Consider the following 26413-nt stretch of genomic DNA (forward strand, 5'->3'; position numbering starts at 1 on the left):
ATAGAGTCTTATATACTTTAGAATATCTAAGGAAGATTCACTTTTGTAGTCAAACTTTCTCATACTCTCATTGGTATTGAGGATGAAACATTGAATCCCAAAATGATGAAAAAAAATGTTGGACTTCTTGTCTTTCTAGAATTCATGTGAAGTTTTTTTTTAATCAATAGTCTAATGTATATTATGTTTTGCAAATAATAAACTATGTTTATTGTTTCTACCTAAGAAAATGTAGGACTAGAATTTGCATTATAATATCATTATATTAAGGTATTTTAGCGTTAAGAAATTATGATTAATAAAAAAAAAACTCAAGTTTTCATTTATAGAAATCATTTATAGACTTTTTCATTTGAAACACGATTACAAATTTTGTGAAAGACTTTAAAAGTCTTATCTTTATGGTGTAAAAATTTCACAATATCTATCTAAAGTAGTTATTTATCATGACGAAATCATATCATTTACCATTAATGGACAAAGTTTTAAATGTATAAACTCAAGAAATCTTTATATAGAAATTTCATAATTTCATTGATAGTTTTAAAAAGAAGTTTTAACATGCTTGCCTTTTATTCATGCTTAACAAAAAATAAATGATATTATTGGCACACTGTTTGATATTTTGTCTTTGAAAATTTGAGAGTAATCTCAAACTCATATATCAAAATACTTTTTATGTCAAATTCAATTATCTTCTTTTAATAGTGACGAGATATGATATTTTGTTACAACTGACATTTATACAAATTAATTATGTATTAACAATAAATAATTAAGTCTCATCATACTTTCTTTTATTACACATCAATATCTGTTGACAATATTACAATATTTAATGATGATTGAAATTATTTTCTAAAATTCTCAAATTATTTAAAGATATATTTCAGAAGTTCATACATTTTTTCTAAAGTAATTAATTTTTTCTTAAACTAGACTTAATTTATATGAGAATTAATTTCTAAAAGTTTTAAATTAAATATTTTTTTAAATTTTACAAACTAATTTTAATTACAAAGTAAATAATAATAATAATAATAGTAATAATTTAAGTTTAATTCCAGGACTATAAAAAAGAAAATAATAATAATAATGAAAAAATAACAAGCAAACCGAACAGCACGCTCTGTATGGGCGCGTAGATACAAGTGAGTGTACCGAAGTGACGACGAACATGGAGTAGACTACACGCGCGTGGAACTCCAATCACCGTATGATTGATTCATGGCACCGTTTGCACTCTGCAATTACATAACCACTCTCTCTCTATCGGAATGTTTGGTACATGATTACCCCTATTCTTGTTTAGCCTTTGATCTAGGAAGGAACACTTTCCCACTCTACTCCTTCTCACACATTCATTCATGCACTGACCTTTCAATAAATTCCAAACCAGTTTCGTCGGCGCGTAACTGCACAATTCCATTTCCTCCGAGATCCAAATTCAATTCGTGGTTTGCATTATATTTTTTTTTTATCGTTTCGTCGACGTAAAAATGGCTTCTCCGTTATCGCAATGCGTAGTGGTTAATTTTTCTGGTAGTAGTAAATAGTAATTGACATTGTATTATGTAATATAGAATTATTTGTTTTTATTTTTAGCATGGAATGGATAAAATATTTGCGCTGGTTGTTTGTTTGTTTGTGCGAATGTAGGATAGGTAAAGGACCAGTGACCAAATATAGGGGAGTGACGGAGGGAGGCAGGTTGGTGGGGTTAGGGAGCGAGTTTGGATTGGTTTGGTTTAGTTTTGGGTGGTTCTGAATTTATATAAGATGGCTGGTTCTGTAGAAAAGGAACAGCAACAAAACCAAGTTATTGGAACTATCGAAGAAGAGAAATTGCAGAAGCAGGACAGTGAGAACAACAGTAACATCGCACGCACGCAACTGGAGAGTGGTGAAGGGGAAAGAGAGATGGCTCCTACGCCTGCCAATTCCATGCACAGGTCGGGTTCGAGGCCTCAACTTGATGTGAGCAAAGCTGAGATTCAAGGGAATGAGGAGGAGAAGTATCCCACCATTTTGTTGCCTAATCAATCTGATGATTTGTCGCACCTAGCACTTGACATTGGAGGTATATATATAATAGTTGCTGTTTATTAGAATTAATTCATAGTGCCGCAATTTATTTGGTGTCTTTTTGTTGTTGGAGTTTTATTATGTATACTTAATGATATTTTTTCAGTTCCTTTTGATGCCTAGCGGTTTTTGTTGTGTTTCGTTTTTGGTGGGAGTTGAGAGTTAGAATTGGCAATTTCTGCTAGTATATTACAATCTTTTGAGGCCTCCATTATTAAACCTTAAAGGGTTTTTGTTCTCTTTCCCTCGCGTTTTATATCATTCTTTTATTAGGCTTTCCACCTGGTAGTGTCCCTTATTTCTAGTGTTTTTGTGTTGTCCCTTGAGAGCTCTGGTGGAGAAAAAAGAATAACTAAATAAATACTATGACAGGGCCTATCACAGTTTGACTTTTTTTCTTTTTGGGTTCTTCACAGTTTGTTGTCCTTAAGGAAATACAGTCGGTAAATTGACTCAATTCTGTATTAATTTAGGGAAAATAAATGACTGGTAGCCTGTGGAATATGTCTGAACTCTGAAACTTAATCTTATTCGATCATATGTGCAGGATCTCTGATAAAGTTAGTGTACTTTTCAAGACATGAAGACCAATCAGTGGATGATAAAAGGAAGAGAAGTGTGAAAGAGCGGCTGGGGTTTTCTAATGGTAACAGGAGAAGCTACCCTATCCTTGGTGGAAGGCTACACTTTGTGAAGTTTGAAACGAGAAAGATTAATGAGTGCTTGGATTTCATTCATTCAAAGCAGCTTCACTGTGGTGGTAGGTAGTCTTGCTTAGTTTATTATTTTCATCATTTGTTTTCTAAAATAGTAATGTGCATTCAATTTCATTTTGTAATCTTCTATTCCTATGTCAATTTCACTACATTATACATATCTAAATACTTTTACACAGGACAATGAATTTATGATTTTGAACTTCTTTTGTTGGCTATAGGGTTGGAGCCACGATACTCTGATGGTTTGACTGACCAGAATGGCATAATTAAGGTAACTATTGAGTCTCTGACTGTTGTTTATATTTATTGAGAAGATTCTGTTTTATTTTTCTGAATATATCATTTCTTCAAATCATCAATCATAATTTATTTTAGATTGCTCAATAAAAGCTGTATCTTTTTGCCACTTATCTCATCCAGATGTAGTTATTGGAAAAAGGATAAGTATTTTTTTTGTCTTTTGCTGTTGTTGAAGTACAACAATAACGAATTCATTTTGTGGCAAAGGCTACTGGTGGTGGAGCATACAAGTACGCTGACCTTTTCAAAGAAAGACTTGGGGTTAGTCTTGACAAAGAAGATGAAATGGATTGCCTTGTGGCTGGAGCTAACTTCTTGCTTAAGGTGGATCCCTTCTTCTAATTTTTTGTTTCACTTGCATTTTATTTAGGTCAACTGAGCTAGATATGAGCAACTAATAGACAATAAGAAATAAATAAAGATTAAAAGGAAACTATAAATTTGCTTTTTTTTACAGTCATGTTATCGTGTTTTCCCCTTGTTTTAAAGGTAAACAGCCAATTAATTAACAAGACTGGCCTGTGCTTTTTGTGTAAATTTTTATATAGCTATAGGTGACTATACTCTGTTTTCCGTCTTGACACTATATGGTTCTTGTTACCAACCAAGATCTGATTGAGAACTATGTTAATCCTTTATGTCATTGACCTGTGGCAGTTCTATCTTTTAGTTTGGAATATATGACCAATATGTTTTATGGTAATAGTTTTTCGTGTTGACTGATCTGCATTTTTTCTTTTCACTGTCAATAATTTCTGATTAGAAGTTCTACCACTTAGTAGGCAATTCGTCATGAAGCTTTCACACACATGGAGGGCCACAAAGAGTTTGTTCAAATTGAACCCAATGATTTATTCCCTTATCTTCTGGTCAATATTGGATCTGGTGTTAGCATGATCAAGGTACATTTTGTCTTTTTTCCTTATTTAATCAATTTTTTTTATCTCCATGGATATATTCTTTGGTAAACTGAATCAAGTTTCTCCCAGAAGTTAAAATTAACTTAAGCTTCTTAGCTTTTGGAGAAGTTAAAAGAGGAGTGTCTTAATAAAAAAATTGAGGTACAGACGATGATTTTAACTTCTGGGTGAAGCTTGATTCTTTTATTTTCTAATTTTCTTCTCTTGTAGGTATTTATTGAGAAGTTTATCCAAATTGAGCCAAAAGTCCAATATGTTCTTATCCGGACTTCTAATTTCTGTTCTTATAGGTTGATGGAGATGGGAAATTTGAGAGGGTTAGTGGGACAAATGTCGGGGGTGGTACTTATTGGGGTTTGGGAAGACTGTTAACAAAGTGCAAGAGGTCATTTTCATTGACTTGTTGTTCTTATATATTGCTATTTTTGAACTACTGAGTATTTATAAGGTGATGAATGAATTTCAGTTTTGATGAGTTGCTTGAGCTGAGTCAGAAAGGAGATAATAGAAGTATGGACATGCTAGTTGGGGATATATATGGGGGTTTGGACTATTCTAAGGTAAAAATTTTCAGCTATTATTATTTCCCTATAAATATTCATCATGGAGTGAAACTGTTCCAACTTAACCGAGTTTTCCTGGTATAAATAAACTGTACTAGATTGGCCTATCAGCTTCCACTATTGCCTCAAGTTTTGGCAAAACAATATCAGAAAAAAAAGAGCTTGAAGAATACAGACCCGAAGATATATCACTTTCTCTTCTAAGGATGATTTCATACAATATTGGCCAGGTTGAGTTGACTACTATAATTTTACCATTTTTCATACATACATTTACACTATCTCATTCAGCTTATTCCATTTTTCAATTCGTTATTTAAAATATCAAGGAACACTTTTATAAATTAGACGTGTAAAAATGAAGTTCTTTGTATTTAATAAATTGAATATTGCAAATTTCACTTAAAATTTATGTATGGGTGATGAGAAAACGGAAGGGAGGGGGTTGATATTCAGTTTGAGGAAGTTGGTAAGATCAAAATTTGGGTTTTTATAACTCAAATTATATTGACCCCCTCTAGATCATATTAGTGGAGGACTAACTATTTTAAGGGTTTGAGCTTTAGGTGGGGGCTCATTAATGGTCCTATTATCTACCTTGATTTGAAACTCAAACCTTTGATTGGAAGAATGGGAGTCGAAGAATTAAATTCTTGACTACATAGGGTATGATGTCAAGGACTACATAGAGGCTCATGAATTATTTTCGGTCTCTAGCAACATTAATAGAAATTACTGTTGAAAGAATATTCTTTCTAGAAGCTTTTGTACAAATATATGGAAAACAAGTTCTTTTTTTCTTTTAATCATCCAACTTATATTTACATAATTTCATTCTAGTTCTTTGAAAATTTGCTAACCTTTTTCTCTCAACATTTAAAAGATAATAGATTGATTTTTAAATAAGATTTTCTGGACGTAGTTTACTTTATCTAAATGCAACCTGAAGGAAACACAACTCCTAAATCAAAATTAGCTTTGGTGACACATGGAAGCATTATTAGGCATCCATCTTCAGTAATTTTCACGTTCTATTCTATTTTTTGTTCTTCTAGAAGGTACCCAACTGATGTTCTTTTCATCTCTGTAGATAGCTTACTTGAATGCATTGCGATTTCGATTGAAGCGAATCTTTTTTGGTGGATTTTTTATAAGGGGTCATGCCTATACCATGGACACTATTTCTTTCGCAGTACATTTCTGGTACATAAAGGCATAACTATATTTCTTTCTTTCTATTAAATTACTGTGTTGATTCATTATATTATTTCTCATTTAGGTCAAATGGAGAAGCACAAGCAATGTTCCTGCGACACGAAGGATTTCTGGGAGCTTTAGGTGCATTTATGAGTTATGAGAAGCATGGTTTAGATGACCTCATGGTTCATCAGTTGGTGGAAAGGTTTCCAATGGGTGCTCCGTATACAGGAGGCAAGATTCATGGCCCACCGCTTGGAGATTTGAATGAGAAGGCAAGTGATAGGGATTGGAAATTTCTAACATATGCTGGTGTCTTGCTTAAGATATATGGATAATCTTTAGATGTTTTTCTGCTAGACTTCTCAGTTATGAATTTAGCATGTTTGGTTTTGCTTAACTTTCCACATAGACAGCTTACAACAATAGTTAATCCTACCATAACTCTCAAGTCAATTTATAGGGTGTACTTTTTGGAGCATCAATTCCATTACAATCAACAAGGTCGACCCACTTTTTTTGTGTTGGATGTTCATCTTGATGCTGCAATAATAAAATAGCTTAAGTAACTCCGTTGACAAGATTCCTATAGAATAATGTAAAATGATTTTACCTGGAATCATATTCAATTGAGTTGGAACAATTGCCTACCAATTTGGATGGCTGCCAAAGACAGAATGTGAGGAACATGGAAATGGATGATGGAAGTACCTCTAACTATCTGGCATGAGATCATAAATTGAAAAGTTAAGAGTTAAAAGGTGTTAAGAAGTGCATGTTTCTGTGCTAAAATAAAATAATCAAATTCTAATTATAGACTTGGTTGAAATTAGAATGCATAGGAAATGAGGTGGTTAGATTGTATTTGTTATGTATGGTTATGTGGTATTATACACTAACATCTCTATGGGTATCATATTGTAGCATTTTTAGTGTTCAGTCCATTACACCAGACTATAATTAAAGCATGATTGCAATCAGTTGCATGTCACTGCAAGTAAGCAATCACCATCATAAAATCCTAAACTGTATGACTGCAATCATGATGTTCTTTTTCATGTTCAGTTTGAGTTGTAGATTTCGGAGTCAGTTTTCTTTCTCTTTATTTCTTTTCTCTCCCTTTTTTTCACACACATTTTCCTCTCATTTTCTATTTCTCACACTGATGCAAGTGAGCATGTATGTTAAAGCTTAGTTTGAGTTCTTGTTCGTTCGATTTTATCATTTCTTGCAAATTCTTCCAGATCATTATGACTTTGATGTCATTGAGTTTTGAGAGTTATTTTCTTAAGTTCTGAAGTGGCTCAATCGATTAGAAATTTATGATTTAGAGTTTTCAATGCAGATTTCATGGATGGAGAAGTTTTTGCGGAAGGGAACTGAGATTACTGCACCTGTGCCAATGACTCCACTTGCTGGAACTACTGGACTTGGGGGTTTTGAGGTTCCTCTGTCAAAAGGAAGTACTCTGCGATCTGATGCAAGTGCTCTAAATGTCGGTGTTCTTCATCTAGTACCAACATTGGAGGTGTTTCCATTACTAGCAGACCCAAAATTGTAAGCACGATCACTGAATGCTCCGAGATCATTGTTTTCATCTTTTGGCATCCCATGTTTTTATTTGTTTTGGTGATTTATATTGCTAAATATGGCAATAAAGATATGTGTGTTTGCATATACATCCATACTTATATATGCCATAGAAGTCAGCAGTGTGCTACAACAGCGCTGGACCTGAGCTGCTATCTAATTCAAATAGGGAGCGCTTCTGAGTGGCAGCCTTTGCAAGGCAATAGCAGCACAGCCAAAATACCAGCTTTTTGCATGCTATAATGGTGCTACCACGTAATATCGAACATCCATTTTTATCCTTGAAAAATGTTGTTTAGGATATTTTTGGAGTAATTTATGTTTTCTCCTCTTTCTAATGCATTCTTTGCTTCTGAAACAAAAATAGGATATGAAACCCTTTTTCCTTGACCATTCCACTACAGAAGTTGCCTTTGTTTGGTCCCCTGTTCTTTCATACCTTTTAGGACTTATTTTTCCTGTTTTCTGCTTGCATTCTTTTATCTTCCTTTTAAACCTCCTGATTTACTTTTTACTAATGTTTATCTAAGTTGTTATGTTCTTCTTCTACTTAATTATCATGGTGATTGCATGTGAAAACTGACTTTATTTATGGGAAATTCCTTTAATTTTGTTTCTTTTGGATTTACTATTTATGTATAGCATAACTTTTTTTGTTTTATAATAGTTAAAATGGAAATCTTCTCACCTCCTGCCATGGTGGTTTCAAAAGCTAGATGTTGTGCATTGTTATCCAAGATTGATAACTATGATATATACTGGTTTAATGTACGAGTAAATGTTCATTATAATTTTTTTTTATGTAATTGTCAAACTTTATCCTTCAGATAAGATTTAAAGGTCAAGATTGGTCCTCTGTCATGACAAACTACTCCTATGAGTTATGTTTACGTTGTAGTTATTGGCTATTGTTTGCTTGCTCACTCATTGGTTTTTCCAAGTGATTATATATATGATATCATAATTTACCTTCGTTCGTTTTTAATAAGTATTGAATTCCCCTCTTTACAGGTATGAGCCAAATACAATTGACCTATCAGATAACAGTGAACTAGAGTAAGAAATTTATCTGTACTTGATAGATCATAGTCTTTCTTCTTAAGCTAATAGTTTGTATCTCGTGTAGATATTGGCTCACCATTTTATCAGAGCATTTGTCAGATCTTGTAGACAAGGTAATCAGTTTTTTTGAAAGTTCGAACACCCTGTGTTCATGCTTGTGTCCCTTTGTATCCCTCAAATGTTTAAACACATTAAGATTGGCTTATTGGACACGCCTGTACACATGATAAGAAACCAAAAGGCAATATAACCTTAGGTTCTACTTGCAATAAAGAGAATAATATGCCCTTCTAAAAGAAATTCAGAAATCCAAACACCAGAAAACAGTAAAGCATGCCAAATTCACTGCATTCCCATTACTAAAATGTAAAAACCTTGCCTAAAATATTACCTGAGCACCATAGAGACCAACATGATCACTATATTACTGGAATAATTGTGAATATTGCAAACTAATTTAAGAGATTTTCTGTCAGTGGTCTTAAAACCTCTGGCTGACAGTATATATTGCTTTTGCTTAATGGATGATTCCACAATTCACCAAAGGTAACAATGAGGCTTACCAGTAATATTGCAGCTGGATAGTGTTAAAATAAATGCCTACTAGTCTCCGAATTAGATATATAAAATGGTAAGAGGTGAGCTTGTCTAGTACGTGAACCTACAACATTGAATGATTGATATACTATTTGCTGAATGAAGATCATTATTTATGTTTTAGATTTCATAATTTTCTGAAAATCAGTTAGATCACACTATGTAATTGTTTTTGTATATATCTTGTAAGTTCTGTCTGATTTGAGATTTTTTTTTTATTTCATTCCTTTTATACTAATAAATACAAAGCTACACTATTTTGCTTCCTGCTTTTGAAGATTTGTGCAGGAAATTTTGTAAATAAAAAAAAGTTATTTTTGAATCTTTAAAAAAGGAAACAAAGTGAAAACAAGACTTTTTTTAGTATTGGTGAAAAATATAGATGAAATCAAAATGTTTTCCGAAACTAGACTGGGTCTTAATTAAGCATTGAGCTTGTTGAAGGGTTACATTCAAACCTTGGCTTTCTCGGTGTTGTGTATAGTTCCAACTTCTAATGCATGGATCATCTTGTTGAAAGTAAACCGTTAAGGCCAAATTGTTAGAAAGTAGTTTATGATTGTGAGATTCCCAATTAAAACATGATAGGCGGTAGCAAGTGAAGGTGGAACTGATGATGCCAAAAGAAGGGGTGATGCTTTTGCTCGTGCATTTTCAGCCCACTTGGCCAGGTAATATTGACATAACATTCCTGTTTTGATGGCTTACTTTTATTATTGATGCATGGGTTACTCTGCTTATCTTGTTGTGAACTTATTAATTACCATTTGAGAGTTTTTCTGTGTTGTCTTTAATTAGTTGGATTAGTTTTAAATATTTATTGTGGATCTAGTGCTCTTGCAGCATATTTCATGGTTTTTAATACTCATTAACAAATACAAAGTATGATGAGCAACTCAAGTTTCTGAGCGCCATGACTTTGCTTTTGGATGCAACTGACTTGCTTTGATCATGTCAAGTTTTCTAGAATGGGTACTTTGACCTCTGTCTACTCTCCCAAACCTGTGTTTTTAATTTTGTAGCATGTGAAAAAAATGGCCACGTGTGCTTGATGAAAAGTTACAGAAGTCATACTGGATTGGAAAATGGAGACCACTAGGGGAGGAATATTGATTCTTAACACAACATTCTTTGAAAGTAATCTAGTTTATGAAAATTTTAACCAAGTTGAGGAAATATGGTGTCAATTTTCATGTAAAATCAAATTCAAATGTCCAACATAAGACATTGCTAATCAAATAATTGATGTAAGTTAAAGAGAATTGGTATAGACGAGAATGTAAACCAAATCCATGGTGTTTTGGTGATAACTTGTGACTTACATCCACTCTTAGAAGCCAAGCTTGAAAATTATATATTCTTAAAATTCATAGACCAAACATAAGAATAAGCTTTTTTTCCCTATTCTTTTAAAAAGAGTCAGACTATCCTTAGCATGAGCTTTTGTCACTGATCAAATATCTCCACAAACTGAATAGGTTGATGGAGGAGCCTTCGGCATATGGGAAGTTAGGCCTCGCCAACCTCTTGGAAATGAGGGAAGAATGCTTGAGGGAATTCCAGTTTGTTGATGCCTACAGAAGTATAAAGCAGAGGTATTCACCCTTTTTATGTAGAAGACAATAAAAATGGGGTCTTTCCTGTGTTCGTGATGTAGTTGAATTGCCTTTTTAAGTCCCTCATTATGTGTGCAAATTTTCCTAAAGCAATTTACTTAGCTCAATGGTAATTAGCTAAGAATATTAAAGTTTCATTTACATGGTAAAATTGGAAGAAAGGGAAAATCACGGCTCTTGATTCTTTGTGGTGTGCTTCCTTGTAATTTCTGTTTTTGCTACTCATTCTCCTAATACTATCAGTACATATCCTTCGAGAGGCTAAAATGGAAATCCAAGTCTACTTTTATTATTGTTTTAGGGGGACTGATTATTCTTTTATTTTTATGCCTTATTGAATTCTTTTTAAGGTGCAAAAGAACTCCCTTAATTGAAATTATATTCATCAAGATTTGTTTTGATTTTTTTCTCCTCAAGTAAAAATATCTTGATTTTTCTTATATATACATATATATATATATATATATATATATATATATCCAACCTTGTTCATAGCCCATTGGTCCTTAAATTTTGGATTTTTTTAATGTATATATTTTATTTATGCCCTTTTGGATTTGCAATTTGAATCTGAAAACAAAGTAAAGGGTGGCTTGCACGTTGCTCACGCCATGGGATCTGGGTTGGACGTGGATCATATATACACAGCCAAATGCTTACCCACATAAGAACTGGAGCTATTACAATTACTGTAACCCATGACCTAATCACAAGACAAACATTTCTGTTGGTCCAAGCAAGGCTCACTGTGTTTTTGTAATATATAAATATTCTTTATTTAATAAAGAAGTTCATGCAGGCAATGTAAACTTCATTTTATGTCATTTTCATGGCTATATTCTATGGACAATTTCCTACATTTTATAAAAACTTCATTTGTTTGGATTCTGTGTAAAATAGGGAAAATGAGGCATCACTCGCTGTTTTACCTGACTTGCTGGTGGAACTTGATAGTATGGATGAGGTAATCTTCTTAATCTAGCATGTTGGAATTGGGAGGAGTCAATATTATTCTTTCATGTATTGTATTATGACTGGTGTTGAAAGGGACTAGTGTCAAAACAAGTCAGGAAGGATGATACTGCTCTAGTATCATGTTGAGGAGGGAGAAATCAAGAAGAAAAATATATTGAATTTCGTGTATTGGGTACACACATGACATGAGTATTCTTATTTATAATACAGAAGAAATATAATAATAAGGAACCAAAACAATATCTCTAATAATGGGAGATATTTGGCAAGATATTGCCTTATCAAATCACATCATATCTCTAACATAATGAACCCATATTTGTAACAAGTGGTTTTTATCTAATTAATAATATATCCTTTTAAAGAAACTGTGTTTGACTACTTAAGGTGAAAGCATAATTGTATGAGTTAGCTTTATGCTGGTAGCATACTGGTCCATTCATACACAAATATGTAGTATTTTTCAATTCTGCTAGTGATGGTATAAATGCATTAGTTAGCTTTATGCTGGTGCACACTGTAATTCGTATACAAATATGTAGTATTTTTGGTTCTGCTGGTGGAATGAGAAATCCCAGCTTCTAATGTACTATGAAACCCTCCTTTGTTTCAGGAATCAAGACTGCTTACACTAATTGAAGGTGTTCTTGCGGCAAACATTTTTGACTGGGGATCTCGTGCATGTGTGGATCTCTATCATAAAGGAACTATTATTGAAATTTACAGAATGAGTCGCAATAAAATGCGTAGACCTTGGCGGGTAAGTGCAATTAAACATGTTTGTTTGGGTAGTTGATGGTTCAATACTGACTAATTATTTCTAATATAGGTGGATGATTTTGATGACTTTAAAGAGAGGATGTTAGGGGGCAGAAACAAGAAAAATCCTCGCCACAAGAGAGCTTTACTCTTTGTAGACAACTCAGGTGCTGACATTGTTCTAGGGATGCTTCCACTAGCTAGGGAGCTCCTCCGCCGTGGGACTGAAGTAAGTTGGCTTCCTATATTTTGGACTTCTGTATTGGACAGCAAAGGTTTTTTTTTTATTATCTTAAATCCCCTTCCAGTATTATTATCATTAGTAGTAATAATAATAATAATAATAATTTGATTTGAATTTCAGCTATTACTACTAATAATAAATGTTTAGTTTACTAATGGTGTGTTTGAATTAAGGGGGAGATTTGAGGGAGTGGATTTGGAGTGATTTGAGAGAAAAGTGAGATTGTTTGGATTTGGGTATGTTAGAGTAGATTTGTAAAGAAAATTTATTGAATTTGGTGAATGATGTGATGATTGTGTGAAAATTTTTAATATTTTTAAAAGATGTAAAATATAAGTTTATAAATTTACCTGTATCTTTAAAAATATATGAATAATAAAAATAATTAATTAATTTATATTTTTTTAATAATTAATAATAATAACATTATTATATAAATAACTATATTTATTTTTATTGTTATTAATTATTACTATTATTTATTTTTATTAATAATATTATTAAATATTTGATACAAATAAAATTAAAGGTAATTTTGACTTTTTAATGGTATTATGTAAATTTTTAATAATTACAAAATATATATTATAAATTAATTTTAAGTTTACTATTATTTATTTTTATCATTATTAATTATTATTTATAATTTTTTAATTATATTTATTATTTCAAAAATTTATTATTAATATTTTATTTTAATTATCATTTTATATATTTATGAATATTTTAATAATTATTATTATTTATATTGTTTTATATAATTAATTATACTTATTTTATTATAATATAAATATAAAATGTGAATGAATTAATAATATAAAAATATAATATATATTTAATATATTTAATATAATAATTATAATATATATATATATATATATATATTTAATCATATTCTTCGCAAATATGCGAAGAAAGAAGACTAAAATGCTTTTGCCTCGATTCTTGTGTTTTATTATTTTTTTATTTTTTGATTTGTGAATTTTCTGTACATTTCTTCGTCCTCTCAAAATCTGTCGTTGGATCCAAACGGACCCTAAATATGTTTTGGTAGTATTGAGATTTATTGGTAGGACCCACCCCAGTCTCAAATGTGAAATCTGCCTACTTTTTGGTGTGGTTTCTTTATGAATATCGAGATTTCATTTTTCAAGTAAACACTATAGTTGTTTTTAGCTTGGCTGCTGTACAACCCTGGCTGATGCCTATAACGTTAATGTTGGTACTGCATTAACTACAGATGTGTTCTTCCAGGTAGTGTTGGTTGCAAACTCTCTTCCTGCCTTGAATGATGTCACTGCAATGGAGCTTCCTGACATTATAGCTGAGGCTGCCAAGGTCTGTGTATTTTTGTGCTGTGAATTCTAATTTGGTCTATTACAATTTATGTTTTAGAGCTCCTTATAAATTTCATGTGAATGTCCTTACCATTCAGACACCTCTATTCGTTTTTATCTCCTTTGAGAGGGAACATATTAAGGTTCTAGAGATTAGTGTAGAACATGCCTATCATTAAATTCCATTTGTATTTATGTTATAGAAACTGTTAACATTTGCCACGTTGGCTAAGAATATGGTATGAATACTCATTATAAGACTTGGACAATCCTCCTCCTTTGAGCTGGCTTGGTCCATTCAAGTAATTGATAATTAATAAATTATTTGAACACAAGGACTTGAGATACAAAAGTGCTGAAATTTCTGTTAAATACAGGGTGCCAGGTAGGAAAGTGAGGTTTTGCTAACCCTTTTATTTTGTCTATTCTTACAAATAAATTTTTGCATTACTGTATGAAATGGGATAGGAATATTTATATTTTATTATGTAAACCTTCCTTTACTAATAAAGTGGTATAGCATTCACATGATTTCAAAAAGAAGAACTCATTTTGTGTAATATTTATTATCTATAAAAGAGTCATTAGATGTTTCCAGTATCGTTGACCTTGTTATGAGGCCCCACTAGCATGGAATATGGTCAAACTACTCCTGATTAGGTTTGGCCAATCCTCCCCTCTTGAGCTGACTTTTGAGAGTTAGGTCTTAATCTAATCTTAATAAGATATCAAAGCCTATTTTCAACCATGATGTTGGATGTTAACTTCTTGGCAAGCTAACAATGGAAGTAGTATAGTTGATAAATCAAGTTGTCACCAAAGGAATTTGCACTCATTTACACAATTTGTAATAAAGACTTGAGAATTTTGAATTGAAGATTGATGTAAAGAAACTAACTACAATCCTAGCATTAACACAAATGAGATAAATGAATTTCTATAGTTTTTCCCAAGAACTTGCAAGCATATAAAGCAGGCGATGGTAAGATAAAGAGATCATTGATGTTGGATTTCATATACTCAACTCAATAGCCTTTAAGAATCTAATATAATTTCTATCATAGCTCTTTCATTTAGACTACTATTCTACTAACCTTAATTCCTTAGTATAAGAGCCTAAACTTTATTGTAGAAACATTAATCCCTTAGTTATTTTTTAATAGAAGAATTCCACGAAGAGAAAGTGCTACAAGAATGACCGAGACATCAAATATTTATGCTAAGATGAAATCCCTTGGTTGTTCAACCCTAGTTCGTCTGCTTTCAAAACATTTTCCATTGCAATGAAATTTAAAAATACATAGATGATTCAGTCATGCGACATGAAGCAGAAGGGTAGAACATTTTGAGCACAAAAAATGAGGAAGAAAATGTAAATCTTGAAGTTGGAAGTCTCTTCAATGCTCTCCACATCTAGTCCATGCACCAAAATCCCCCACCAATGCAAATGTTTTCTCTTGTAGGAAAGTTTTCCTTTTGTCCAATGCCTATGAAGTGAATTTTCGCTCAATGACTTCTATGTTTCACGAAGCGAAAATGGCATGACTTTGGCCTTTTTGAGGGTTTTTGTTCTCATAGACATTCATCTCATTGAGTGAAATCAAAAGGTTAAGTTGTCATTTTCAAGTGCCACTCGCTGAACTAGTAAACTGCTCGCTAGTGAAACGTCCTAGTAATGATTTACTGCTTCTCAAGTCTTCAAGCTCCCATTTTTGTACAAAAAATGTGAGAAAATCAGTAGTAGCCTATTCAACTATGAACCTAGGAGATTTGGCTATAGTAATATATTAATTCACAAAAATTGAGAAAAGTTCATTGTATGAATGTAAATGAAGATGTTAGAAAAAAGTATGAACATGTGAGTAATGAACACACTCATCATTGGACCACCCACCAGCTATTCCTGCAAAATTCACAATGTGTTGTCTCAAGTGTGAAGGGTGTTTTAAGATGTCCTACATTATTAAAAAATATGGACAAAATACTCGTTTTTGGGTTTACTTTTGGGGTTTAGTTGTGCTCTTTCTCATTTCTAATCAACCTCGTATTCAAAATGTCTATTTGTTGATATTACCTTTACCGAATCATCTTTGAGGGGAACTAATTCTTCTAATTTACAGCATTGTGACATTCTAAGGCGAGCTGCTGAAGTCGGAGGCTTGCTTGTGGATGCAATGATTAATACTTCAAATAGTTCTAAAGAAAATTCACCATCGGTCCCTTTGATGGTTGTCGAGAATGGGTGTGGTAGTCCGTGTATAGACTTAAGACAGGTCAGCTCTGAGCTTGCTGCTGCCGCCAAAGATGCCGATCTGGTAGGGGCAGTCGATCTGTGTTTGATAATAGTACTGTGGATCTAACAATTTCAAGGAGTAAATTATTCTAATTAAGCTTATTTATGCAGTTAATTTTGGAAGGGATGGGTAGAGCTCTTCATACTAACCTCAATGCTCGGTTTAAGTGTGATGCTTTAAAGGTAATGGTATCTGGTTTACAGCCATTATTGCAATCTAATGAATTAATCTGGCATTTTTTCATCATTCGGTTTTTGGTTGAGTATACTTGATTTAATGCTTCTCCAAACTTTATTGTCGTCTTTTCTATGATAATTGTCTTGTGTTAAGGACTCCACTACTTGGGGTTGCTACATAAGTCATTGTCATGAATCGATTTGCATTCTTCATATGCGTTATCTTTCTCGCCAGCAGCATATCTAGAATTAAGCATATGTTTTCTTCCCTTTTGGTGTATAAATGAACTCTAATCAGACTCATATAAAAAGTCAACACCACCTATATTCATCAATAAGTTCATGCAACTACAACACTCCTCCTGCATGTTCTTTTGTTTATCTTGTTTTACGATCCAAAATAATTACTCAAGGTAAATGATGTGGACTTTGATTTCTTCTTCCACCCATCAATTGCATACATGTTCCCTATTATGCCCACCATCTGTTACTGGCATTCTTTAAGCATAGTCCCACCTGAGGTTGCCACTGGGCATATGAATATGAGCAAGATAGAATATACCCTCTCACCCACATCCACGAATAGAATGTAATTTCTTTCGTGCTTGAGTTATGATCAAAATTTTCATCAGAGAACACACTTGTTTATAGCCCCTCACAAAACCATCCTATCTCTTTTCCTTCCTTCAAGCTATCTATAACTAAAAAATTGCAGTGTTCCAATGCATTCTGTGGTATCACCCACGTTGTACCTACCAACTTCGAGCAATCACACCATATCTTATGACTTTTCTCAGATGCAAACAAAATGTGGACTAAAGTTTCGTGCTTCTGTCCACAAAAGTGGCACCCCGCGTCCATTTTCAAAGTTGATGTCTCTTTTGAATAAATTGCCTGGTGTGGGCAATCAATTATTGAGTATTCTCCAGATGAAACATTGTACTTTAGGAGGAAGTTTAAGTTGCCAAAAATTTTCTGTCTTCATCAACCTGACTACCATAACTTAGCAGCAGATCTAGCGCTTCATATGTTCCTTTGACTGACAATGTGGGCATGACCTCATATGCATTCACCATGCCCTTATCCTTATGATTTATAATCATCAGTTTCACGAGCTCATTTTTTATGCCATTGTTAATCTGTCGGCGCAGTACTTCACTTCTACCATTGTTATGCTTCCACTGCTTAATTACATACCACTATGGTGAATAGAGTGCTCTGTTTGATACATATTTTTTCTCCCTTCTACCTGTCTTTATTTATTTAACTGTTGGCAGCTTGCAATGGTGAAAAATCAGAGATTGGCTGAAAAATTGGTTAAAGGGAACATATACGACTGTATTTGCAAATACGAACCTGTTAGTTGAAAGCTTCAATGTACAGGTTGATTGTATAATTCAATAAGTATACTTACAGGGTACATGAAAGAATCATCTGGGTGTATAAATTTTACTTTATGCTTTTTGTTTCTGTGCACAGTGCAAATCCATATTTTTGCCATTACAAATTGTGTACCGGAAGCTTAGACAGAACTTGGAGGAATAATAGTGTTCAATATAGTTAGTTGTTCACTCCCTGTGTTATAATGTTAATTTTGTAAGTGAGTACAATCACTTTTGGATTTACCTTGGATTATTTAAAATCACATTGAATTATCAGCTAACGTCATTTTAGATAAATGTTCATATATTTAGCTCTGCGCCAAGGACTTAATTAATTATGGGTCTAAAACTAATTTTTAAGTTAAAACTTTAATTGGTTTTTAATGGAATAAAAGTTGTTTAATTTTCTATTAATTTGTCCTCAGAATAGTTTTTTAAACAGGTATTAACGTTAAATTAATCTTGATAAAAACTATTTTTGTAAAATCAAATTTTTAATTAATTTGCAATCTTAAAACATTTAATTTGGCTGCTTGAAACATTTTGATAGTGGCTAAGGGAGGATGTAACACCCCAGAAAATACATCTAACTATTACAATATAAGTTCTACCGATTTCTATTACAAGATTATGACTTATAGAAATACAAATATTAATAATTTAAGATTTAAAACTACATCCCAAAGTTCTCCAGACCCTCCGACACCTGTATGATCATCTGCTCATGTAAGTAGTACAATCATCGCAATTTACAACACAACAAGAAAAACAAGGATAAGCTAATGAAAAGAAATTCCATAACATATAAAATTTCAAAACCAATTTCATCATTCATATAGACCACACATGAATCTATTTTCAATCACAATTATTGGATTTTATTTCAATCCCATCGTCTTCCAGAAGACTCATTAAGTATGTCCTTATTAGAGACTAACACCTGATCCAAAGATTATCAGCGAATCCAATAGAAAAGATCAGGGTAAGTTCAAACATCCAATACTGAGTGTCTACAGCGGGACTCGGTGTGTGAACTCACTCTTAACTTCTCACCACCTGATATCTTAGTTTACATGACTTAGATCATCAGTGAAGCCAGAGGATCTCCATTAAACATAGGTTTTTCATACTTAATGTACCATCAAATAACAACTCATACATTATCCCAAATGTATGACATCAATTTCATACAATTTTCATCATTCATATATAATATATATCATTCAATCAAAACATTTTAAAAAATTATACCATTCAAGGACTTTTCCAACATCAAAACAATATTTAACTTTCAAACTATCAAAATATAATATTTATAAAGTTTAAATAATATATAAACAAACACGCAATATATAAACAAACACGCATTCATTATTTATAATTGTATGTTGTTATTAATAGTATAATTAAATATTTTTGAAATTATAAATAAATTTATGTAATATTTAATTTTGTATATTGTAATAAAATGCATGCACAAGGGTATTTTGGTAAAATACAACAATTCTACATAAATTTCCACAAATCTCTTCATTTTGTGAAGAATGAAAAAAACCCTCTACCCTCTTCCCCATCCACTCCCCCACTCTCAAAACCATGGAAACAAACACAAAAAAGCACTCCCTCCTCACACTTGGAAGCAAACACACCCTTTGGGAGTCAAAACAGGCAAAAAAAAATCAGTACTGGCACATGTATTAGTATACGGATGATACTTTATTTGTAGGAGAGACCAACTTTCAAAAGACTGCTTCTTCCTGTATGCCTCCATATGTTCTAGCGTCATTCCCTCTATATAAAAACGTGAAAATATTTTTTTTTCTTCTTATTCCATTTCCATATATATATATATATATATATATATATATATATATAATTCGAAAGAAATTTTAAAAAAATTATATACATTTATATATTTTGGATCACATAATCTAGAATCTAATCTCGGATTTGGAAATAGCTTACGTATTGTATAATCTGAAATATAATTTAAAAAAAATAGTATTTCATATTATATAATCTGGAAGTCTGGATTTGAAAGTAGCTTCCAAAATCCGGACATGCATCCGAAAAAAGGTTTTCGGATTACATAATCTGGATGTTATTCTCATATTAGAAAATACTTTCGAATTATGTAATCCATAAACTAATCATGCATATGTAGAAAGACTATCATATTACATCATCCAGAAGCTAATTATGAATTTGGAAAAAAGACTTTTGAACTACGTAATCCAGAATATTACAAAAGGACATTTTTGAAATACAAAAAATTTATAGAGGTGAGAGAAGAACATTTGGAGTTGCCAGAAGAAGCAGTCCTTCCAAAATATAGTTACGTTCAAAGCTATACTTAGATGTTTTGAACTTGCATCTGGTTTGAGGGTTAACTTCCACAAATCAATTATTGGGGCTTTAGGAATAAAAAGGAAATTACTGGACAATTTCTCTAACACCTTAAATTGTAATAAAATGGTCATACCTTTCAAATATCTAAGATTTCTCATTGGGTGAAATCCAAGAAAAAAATAATTTTGGGAGCCATACATATATAAATTTAGGTTTAAACTCTCAAAGTGGAAAGGCAGATACCAAACGTTTGTTGGGAAATTTTGTCTCATTAAATATGTTCTTAATGCACTACCTCTTTACTATCTATCTTTTTTTAAAGTGTCAATTTTTGCATGTCATATGCTAACAAATATACAGAGGATTTTTCAGTTTGGGGAGTGAGGGTAGGAAAATAACTTGGATTAGTTGGAAACAATTTTGTAAGAGAAAGTAGGAGGGAGGGTTGGGTGTCAAGGACATAGGCAGGTTCAATAAAGTTTTACTTGCCAAGTGGATGTGGAGATTAGTGGTTGAATCAAAGGGTAAGTGGGGAGAATTATTGCTATGAAAATATGACCATGAGGGTGCCCAGAACAGAACCACACCAGTGAAGTAACAATCTTGGTAGTAAAGAGATTTTACGAAACTATTTGCAAAAGATAGTTGGTTTGGCAATAATATAATATGGAAAATTGAATATGGAAATAAACTTCATTTTTTGGGGATTTTTTTATCAGCTTCATTTTTGGAGGATAAATGGCTAGGAGGTATTAATCTTATGCATAGGTCCCCTAGGTTGCACTCTATTTCAACTTGTCAAAACAAAACAGTACATGATATAACTGTTAGGAGGGACAACGGACGGGAGTAGCTATTACATTGGAGAAGGGGTAGATTTATTTGGGAAACTACACAAGAATTAGAATTGTTGGAATGAAATTAACAGGACTTGAACACGGATAATCAAAATAAGTGGACATGGAGAAAAAAAAGGGATTTACTCAGTCAAGTCTAATATGCCTATTTGCATAACAGTAATACAATTGTTAATTCCTCCAATTTTTGTGTGTTTTAGTCTGTTAATGCAAATGCCCAAACATTAGCATGGAGGGTTATGCTTGGGAAGATGGCAACAAAAATAAATTTTGTTAGAAGATGAGCCAATTTAAGTAGCATTACTTGCCCTTTATGCCTGCAACATGAAGAAACAAAACATCTATTTTTGTTATGTCGTGTTGAGGATTTGGAATGCATGTTGTATGTGGGTAGGTATCCAATCTATCCAACATAACACACCAATGACACACTTCTTGCAATTTCACCTAATCTTTTTAAATAAAAAACATAATCTTGTGTGGAAAGATTTGTGAATTGCAATTGTATTATGGAGCATCTATGAGCATAGGAATAATGTAATCTTTAAAGGAGGGTAGAATTTGATGAGATATTTTATATGGCCCAAATGAAATCAAATCATAGACAATGATGAAAAATAAATTGCCTAGTTTTAATTATTCTTTTCCAAATTGGTTCTTATGCCCTATTCAATGTTCGACGAGCATTAGGTGATGTCACTTATGAGGAGGTTGACTATAATTGATTGTACTAAATTAGTTGTGGTAATAGATAAAAAATATAAATGATAATCATTTCTTAAGCCAGATGTGAAGGTGAGAAAGCTATATTGTGTTGGTGGGGAGCAACAGGCTAATAATAGGAATGTAATGTCTTAATGAATGTTGATTTGACAATTGGTTTTTTTCAAAATGTTCAAGGTTGTTTAGCATTAACCACCTTTGGACCAAGTCCTACTTTTGCTTGTTTTCAATCCTTTTTGTAAATAGGGTTATAGCATCCTTCAAATACTCCTATTAATTCATTTATTCTTAGTCAATACAAAAATATCAAATTGATGTTATCAAATAACACATTCACTTGTGAGGTTTAGGTCCAAATAATTATGTAAATAATAATTGATTATAATATATTTAATTCATAAGTTATAATTCAAGAATGTCATACTTGATCATGTACACACATATTAGATAACAATACCAAACAAGTTTAACCGATGGTGTGTACTTAAACATAGAAATGTTCTACTTTTTGTGAAAAAGTGAAATGCTTGATGAAAAAAGATATGAAAAGTAGAATAATAAAAGGAAGAGTAATAATGTATGAAATCTGTTTTAATATATAAAGATATACTTAACCCTTTATCATTTTTATCATCTATCTTTTTATATATAATATCATATGTTATAGTTGTGATTTACTCGTTCTTTTTCTCTTACTACAGTGAAGTACATGAGAAGTTATACATCCTTTTTATAAAAGGTAAGTAAACAAAATGAAAATATTTTTAGTTCAAGTGTCGCCTGTTTGGAAACGATATTTATAAATAAAATGAAAAAGAAATTGGCTGATACATCTTTTGCTTTATGTAGAAAGAGAAAATTATAGAAGTACAGAAATTATAGAACTACAGAAGTTATATAATAAGAAAACGAAAGAAAAAGAATAATGAAAAGTATTACATAAGTGTAAAAATTGAAGTATGGAAATATTAAATTGAAACGAAAATGGGATAAATTTTTTAAATTGTTCAGTTTATTTTTTTCTTGTTAATTATAGTATTGAAAACAACTTAAATAAGAATTTAAAAAATTCATAATTAAGACAAATTGTATGCTTTTACTATCATTCAAAATAAAGAAAAACGTAGAAATCATATGATCCCAACGTATTTGATTTCAATTACTTTACCCTTCTTTTTTATTAATAAGTTCATATAAAATTATAGTCAAAGATTTCTTTGATACCACCCATAATAAATACATACACCACCCAAAATTATAACTTTCATTCTAAGCTATATGTCTTGAGGAAACTTAAGAAAAATGATAGTTTGAGGATTCTTAGAGTTCTATACAACTCTTGATAGGGAAGATGAGTTTAAAAATAAATATATATAATAAAAATTAAATTTGAATTAAATGATATGAAAAAATATTAAAATAATAATATTAAAATTGGAATATATTTGTAGAAAATTTTGAGTTGTGAATTTAACATGTCTCAAATACACGTCGTCTCTTCTTTTTTCCTTTCTGAAGAGTTGCATATGTTGTCAGATCGAAACACGTGACGTCCAATCCCATGCAAGGTTACGGAATATTCAATATATTGACAATTACGCTTCCACTCCATGAGAATAAAATAAACTCTTTGGTTAGTTCCTTGACCAAAAGTAATTAAAAATATCTAATGGAGAAAACAAGAAGGGAAGTGATAACAGTAGCAATACAAGCATAAAGATAAAGATAATGTAGTACTTACTGCATTTTCTTTAACTGGAAAAAACTACCATATCTTCCTCGATGTTACAGCATAAATCCTAAAGCTTTCATGACGTGTCGCACACAAAGACACAAATATATATAAACCAAAAGGTAACGCACTGAGGGCAGTCGAATTGGACTCTGAAGCTTCTCATTCACACTCTCTTGGTTTATAAGTCAATAGAAATCTAAACAAGACCACCCTGAGATAGATATAGCTAGAAAGAAAGGAACACTACACAAGAAAATACCAGGAACCCTCCCTTCATCAAAAGGCTTTATGTATATATAATATAATAATATCATATAAAATAAAATAACGTAGGGAAAGTGATGATGGCCATTGATTAGGTCATTGGTCAAAAGAACCAAGCCAAGAGAGAGATTAGCCGTTCATAATATCCATGCATCATCACCTATGAGTTGTGACTTCAGATTTGGCTTTTAGACCAAAGGGTTTGTGGTGGAAGATCCATAGCCGTTCATCATGCCAGTCCATGATCCTGGACCGTTCAGATATCCAAATGAGTCTTTGCCTGCATCAGAGCAACCCTGGTCTTGCCATTCGAGGGACAATAGTTGCTTAGGGTTTGGCTTCACATCCATTGAGGCATTATGGTCCTCATTGGCATCATAAGGCAGCATCAAGCGTTGGCAAGAGTCCATTAAGTAGTTATTAGCACCATTGCTGGTGTTGTTGCCGTCAAGGGACATAGACATGCCACCAAAGGCTGGGGAGCAAAGACCATGAAAATTTGGTGGCAACCCATTTTGAGCAGTACCATTCATATCTCCTAGCCCACCACCCATACCCATATCACTATTTCCAAAAAAATCAAAATTCCTAGAACTACTACTCCCAATTATGCCCTCCAACTTGCTCTCCATCATGAAGTCAATTGGCCTAGGGTTCTCAATCATGCCAATACCATACTTGCCCTCCATGAAGCTAGGGTTTCCCAGTGCCCCTGCATTGCTCCCAAGCAAGTTGCTGAGGTGGGAAAATTGTACATCTGGAAAAGAGAGTTGAAGGTCCTTGGAGTTGTGATGGTAGGGTGGGGGTTGTGTTTGGCTAATTTGATTGTTAACTAATTGGTGGTCATTGGATTTTTTGGCAGAGACTTTCTTGTTCTTTCTGCACCCTCCACCAACAGGAATGTTCCTAAGAGTGCCTCCTTTGGTCCAGTACCTTCTGCAGGTCTTGCAGAAGTACCTTGGCTGAGAGAGACTGTAGTTGTTGTAGTAGCAGAACTTGGTGTGGGTTGACTCACACCTGGGGCACTTTAGAGCTTGGTCATGAGGGGGTCTTAGCCTCCTCTCTAGCATGGGCCTTGAGCATGTAAGCATGTCCCCAGAGGGTGAAGAAGAAGAATCCATTCCAGACTCCTCGTGAATTGTGCCCTGACATTTTCCGTAAAGCAAACAATTTAATATTTAACTCAAATAAATTCAAATGTTAGACGTACTGTAAAAATTTGTCTTGTTGGATTTTAAATGTCTTTTTCTTTCCATTCTTTTTGTTCTCTTCCTAGTTTTCTTTTGCTTGGCTTTCTCTTTTTTTTTTTTCTCCTTTAATTCAATTTGGTCCAACGAACTCACATTGCAAAACAAAAGGGTTGCTGGGTGCAAGACACATTGTTACTGACTTGCAAACTAACTTTAATTAATTAACTAAAACGCTTGAACGAAAACTCCCCCAAACTGCTATTTTCACCAACTCCATTATAATGAGTGACAATTGAGAAGAATGATGATGATTTAGAATCAATCAAGGTGGTTCTTTCTTGTGATTAAGAAAACCAGAAGCAAACATATACATTCCCATCTGTTTGCATGATGGGGTGTGTGTGTGTGCAGTTATATACTATATATACCTGCAACCAATGATCTGATGAATCCATGCAGACGTGCAAAGAAGATAAACCCATTCAGTGCATAGACGATGTTGTAAACTAAGTGTGTGAGTGGTAGTTGCAGTTTGTGAAAGGCATTGCAGAAGATGATGAAGGAGAGAATGTAGGAAGTGGTGGGAAGAGGAATAATATGTGAAGTGGGAGTTGAAGAGAGGGAATTGTATTGTGTGTGAGAGGGTGAGGGTGTGGTTGCTACATGGGATGGGACAGTGAATAAGAAGGAAGAAAAAGTTGAGGGCAGTGAGTGAGAGGTGGCATGTTGTCGCAGAGCTACAGTATGTAAAACCCGTTGGTGACAACAATGGTGGGCCTTAACCTGTCTCTAATGCAAATACCTAATCTCAACTTGACTAAATCTTCAGTGACAGAAGGGACGGTGGGATGTGGATGAGTTGGTGATGTGGAGGAAGGAGGAGCGTTGATGGGGATTTGGGGCACTGTGTGGAGAATGGGTACGTCACGCTAGTCGTGTCTGACGTGACAGAAGCTTGAGAATATTTGGGTCCCCGATAAAGAACGCATACCGAAAGAGCACTCTACGTTGCAAGCCCCACACACACAAACACAAACACCATTTTGGACCCACTCCACCTCCTCCCACAAGCAAGGGATATATTCTTCTATCTCCCACCATGCTTCTCTTCACTTCCCTTCACAACTCACTCCCTACGCTTTAAAACCCACACCAAAACATTCATTTCATTATCAGATTCAAAAACATACATGTTTCAAGTTTGATACATCTCATAATTATCTTCGACGTTCAAAAAGCTACTTTAATTATTGATTTTCACAAATTGTAAGTCATTGGTGTCTAATGTCGGTGAACATTAATTAATTTAATTTTCAATGTTATGGTTAAATTATTAGCTACTAATTACCCAAGTCAGGCACTGATATATATTTCGTCAGAAAACCAATTCATCTGAACACTCCCTTCACTCATGTATTCTACAGTAGAAAATGGATTCACTGATAGATTTTGGTATCATTTGAAATTTTATATTAAAAT

General features: G+C 32.9%; 2 protein-coding genes across 5 annotated transcripts; one reads left to right on the forward strand and one right to left on the reverse strand.

Annotated features, from left to right (window-relative positions):
* The first annotated feature begins 1105 nt into the window (after positions 1-1105).
* LOC137821600 (pantothenate kinase 2) lies at positions 1106-18005 on the forward strand. 4 transcript variants are annotated; one of them, XM_068626266.1, is made up of 23 exons: positions 1106-1284; positions 1660-2080; positions 2633-2845; positions 3023-3075; positions 3312-3428; positions 3887-4006; positions 4315-4409; positions 4491-4584; positions 4686-4817; positions 5678-5790; positions 5867-6059; positions 7130-7341; positions 8386-8430; positions 8501-8549; positions 9622-9704; positions 10512-10628; positions 11550-11613; positions 12238-12384; positions 12454-12612; positions 13882-13965; positions 16085-16279; positions 16369-16440; positions 17712-18005. In XM_068626266.1, the coding sequence occupies exons 2-23, from the start codon at positions 1780-1782 to the stop codon at positions 17799-17801; spliced, it is 2748 nt and encodes a 915-aa protein (XP_068482367.1). In that variant the 5' UTR covers positions 1106-1284; positions 1660-1779; the 3' UTR covers positions 17802-18005. The 4 variants fall into 4 exon arrangements, with proteins under 4 accessions (XP_068482367.1, XP_068482364.1, XP_068482365.1 ...); XM_068626263.1 differs by having other exon boundaries at positions 1183-1457; XM_068626264.1 differs by having other exon boundaries at positions 1253-1542.
* Positions 18006-23465: 5460 nt separating this feature from the next.
* On the reverse strand, positions 23466-25622 carry LOC137821602 (dof zinc finger protein DOF5.6-like). Its single transcript, XM_068626268.1, has 2 exons — positions 25363-25622; positions 23466-24889 (listed from the first exon to the last, which is right to left on the reverse strand). The coding sequence occupies exons 1-2, from the start codon at positions 25414-25416 to the stop codon at positions 23933-23935; spliced, it is 1011 nt and encodes a 336-aa protein (XP_068482369.1). The 5' UTR covers positions 25417-25622; the 3' UTR covers positions 23466-23932.
* Between the last annotated feature and the right edge of the window lie 791 nt (positions 25623-26413).

The sequence above is a fragment of the Phaseolus vulgaris genome, chromosome 9 (genome assembly GCF_000499845.2).
Source record: "Phaseolus vulgaris cultivar G19833 chromosome 9, P. vulgaris v2.0, whole genome shotgun sequence".
NCBI lineage: Eukaryota > Viridiplantae > Streptophyta > Magnoliopsida > Fabales > Fabaceae > Phaseolus > Phaseolus vulgaris.